Here is a 3,183-nt window from a genome sequence, read left to right on the forward strand (position 1 = left end):
CATCCATCCATCCATCCATCCATCCATCCATCCATCCATCCATCCATCCATCCATCCATCCATCCATCCATCCATCCATCCAGTTTGTTAAAACAGCTGTAATTGCATAATTTCCTTGTGTAAACCTGATTCAGATAATCTGGACCTTTAATAAATCAAACAAACACAGTTTGTTGGAAGGCAGTGACACAACATGTGCTGTTTATTACTCCATGTGTGGCTTCATGTGCAACAGTATCATGTCATTAAATGTCTTCAAACTAATTTAAAAGAACCACGTGAAGCTTGGATCAACCTTTGGTTTTCCAAACCTAACAGTTTGAGCTGCAAGCAGTCAGTGTTGCTGCTCGTCAGCCCTATCTAGTTCTATTTCTGCATGCACAGGGACAMGGGACATCCACAGACACACACATACAACACACACTGTTTGATATCTGATCTGAAGCCATCAGGCTGTCGGAGTCTCCATGACTGACGTTACCTTGAAGAACACACACACACACACTCACACACAGCAGAGCGCTGACGGACAGGACGATGATGGGCAGTGGTTCCTGCCCTGCACCTCATCAGAGCAGCAGGTCTGTGACCGAGGGCAGCAGCTCAGCTAGCTGCGACTCCACGCCGCCCAGCTGAGTGACGGGGTTGCCACGAAGATCGAGGCGCTTCAGCTTGGGGCAGGAGGCCAGAGGCTGAAGATCTGCCACTGTGGAAATTTCTGTGTTTAGTTAATGAAAATAAGTCCTTCCTGTATGTCTGAGTAACTGTGCTAAATAAGAGCTGTGACGGCAGCCGTGTGAAAAATAAGATCTCTGTAATAAATACAACAGCAGGAYGTGAATAAACTCTTCTAAATATAAAACAAAAAATTCAGCTGTCACTACAGCCCCGGTATCATAACCTGAGGACCACATTAATTCATCTGTAGTGTAGAAGAGGAAGTGAAGCATGACGGGGGTGGGGGGTGATCTGTTGTTAAGTGTCTCTTCCTTTCTTAATGAAGCTGCCGCTTTATAAAATTACAGGGTGTGGTTTTTTTCTCCGCTCGTTTAATGACTTGAGTTTCATGTGATGCATGTGCTGATCGGGGCGAGCTCATTATCTGAGCAGTTTTTACCAAGTGTCAGCTCGGCCCTGCAACTGGACGAGTTCTTACATCAGCCGGTGTCGAGCCGCTCACACTCTCTACCAAGGTTGTTTGGTTTTTTTTTTAACCCAGCCACTTTGTGTGTGTGGAGTCACTCGTACCCATATCCACAAGTTTCCTGAGAAGTTTATGTAGGCTGCCATGACAGTCACTAGCCCCGCCCACACTCTTCGCTTTTTCCGGTGCGCGAGAAATTCCTTCATTCAGATAGTTATAACAACTAATTTAGTTTGTTTTTGYTTTAACTGGCAGCTTGAGCAGTTCAATCATGAGTTCATGTTCATCTTGTTTGTCGGCTGCAACAACTGAAGAAAACTGAGAAACGCTTTATAAACATTTTGTTTGGAACAAGACGTAGTAAAGCATTGCGTCCTACAAACTGCACTTTAAGCTGGCAGTGTGCTCGCTCGGCAGCCGACTGGTCGACGCGCCGTCACGTGGTTGTTCAGCGTTCGTTTTCGCACAGACTTTTCATAGTTCCTGAGACACCCCGAGCCGAGCTCCTTTGCTTTTACTGAATGAAAGCCTACGGTGAATGGTGTTAGCATCAGCACTAACTACTGTTAGCATGTTATTTGCAACTAATCTTAATTTTAAAGAAATATTTTGCCTATGGTTAGCAGCCTCATGCTGGCATAACTATATAAATGGCTTCATCTAACTGTCTCAGTTCTGAGTACACTCAGAATAATAAACAATCTTCTTCTCAACTACGTGCTAAAATATGTTGTTTACATCATGGCAGGTTTAAAAGACGAGCTTAGCAGCGCTCAGGGGCTATAAAAGTGTCCGGTTTGTTTAAATAAAAAATATGTTTAAAAAGTTATTAGAAGCAGTTTATTTATTTTTGTTTATCATTTATTTAAAATGACCGCAGCTGTATGAAACCCTCCAGTTCATCTCTTAAAGTTACTAACGAAATAGCAGCCAGTGAAATTTATGTTTAGAATATGGGGGAGAAACCGTCTATTCACAATACTTCTATAAAATTATTACAATTCTGAGGGGCTTATGAACATTTTACTTCCAGAACAGTTGACATTTATGATTTTGCATGTGTGTGTGTCTTCGGGGMAAGACAAGGTAGTTGATGTCAGTAGTAGCCATTAGCTGACATCGGGACATAGCTTCATCCGTCTGTGAGCAGTGACGGCTGAGCCACTGATAAAGAATTGTCCTCGCTGCTTTTTAAAACATCCTTACGGTATATAAACCTCCGATATGTGGCCATCTACACCAAATTTAAATGAAAACTTCCTTGATAAACAGCGAAGATCTATGCCCCTAATTGTAAACAACATCGCAACCAAAAAAAAAGAGAACAGTGCTTCCGCTATGAATTATGGGTAGTGGTGCGAAATCAGGAATACTGTGGATAATCCAGTTCCTGTGGTGGGGCAGCATTAACAGGATGTTCTCCAACAGAAACACCAACTTAAGGATACTGTTGTTCTTCAAAGAGACTTCTTCCAGTTTGGGAAGGCAATAAACTCCCTCCAGGCTTTCAATGAAGTTGTTATCAGCTTCTAAAACCTGAAACAACAAAGTGACATCACTGCAGGAAAACAAAACAAAAAAAGAGCCAGTATGTCTTCTCTTATCGGTTGCATCTACTGAGACACAAATAAAACTACTGTCAGCGCTGGACACATTTCTTACTTTACCTACAGAAACAACTTTTTGTGTGAAACTACTGTGTGCATGCTGAGCACTGAGTGACGGCTACAATTTACTCAACTAAACTACTGCAAGCTAAAACAACCTGAACTCAAGATAAAAGCTGAATGTAAACAAGGCTATCTAAAAGCTAAATATAGCTAACCAGTAGGTGGAAGCTGAAAACAAGAGAAGCTAAACTAAAAGGTGCAAAGCCATAGCTAAAAGGAGAAAAAGACTAAACACTAAAAGTTAAATAAGGCTAACTGAAAACTAAAAACTGCTGAATATGAGCACCAGTGACCCTGAAAGAAGAAGCAGTTATAGATACAGGTCAAAAAATTAGAATATCATGAAAAAGTAGATTTATTTCAGTAATT

At 41.6% G+C, this 3,183-nt stretch overlaps 1 protein-coding gene across 1 annotated transcript in view; it reads right to left on the reverse strand.

Moving 5' to 3' along the window:
* Nucleotides 1–169: 169 nt before the first annotated feature.
* rabggta (Rab geranylgeranyltransferase subunit alpha) overlaps nucleotides 170–3,183 on the reverse strand; it is a gene marked incomplete at its 5' end in the record, with an annotated part of 18,698 nt that continues 15,684 nt past the window's right edge. The window contains 2 exon segments of the mRNA XM_014031780.1: nucleotides 170–718; nucleotides 2,593–2,680. Coding sequence (XP_013887234.1) covers nucleotides 570–718; nucleotides 2,593–2,680 — 237 coding nt within the window.

This window comes from Austrofundulus limnaeus, unplaced genomic scaffold, assembly GCF_001266775.1.
Source record: "Austrofundulus limnaeus strain Quisiro unplaced genomic scaffold, Austrofundulus_limnaeus-1.0 Scaffold1317, whole genome shotgun sequence".
In the NCBI taxonomy this organism is placed as follows: Eukaryota; Metazoa; Chordata; class Actinopteri; order Cyprinodontiformes; family Rivulidae; genus Austrofundulus; species Austrofundulus limnaeus.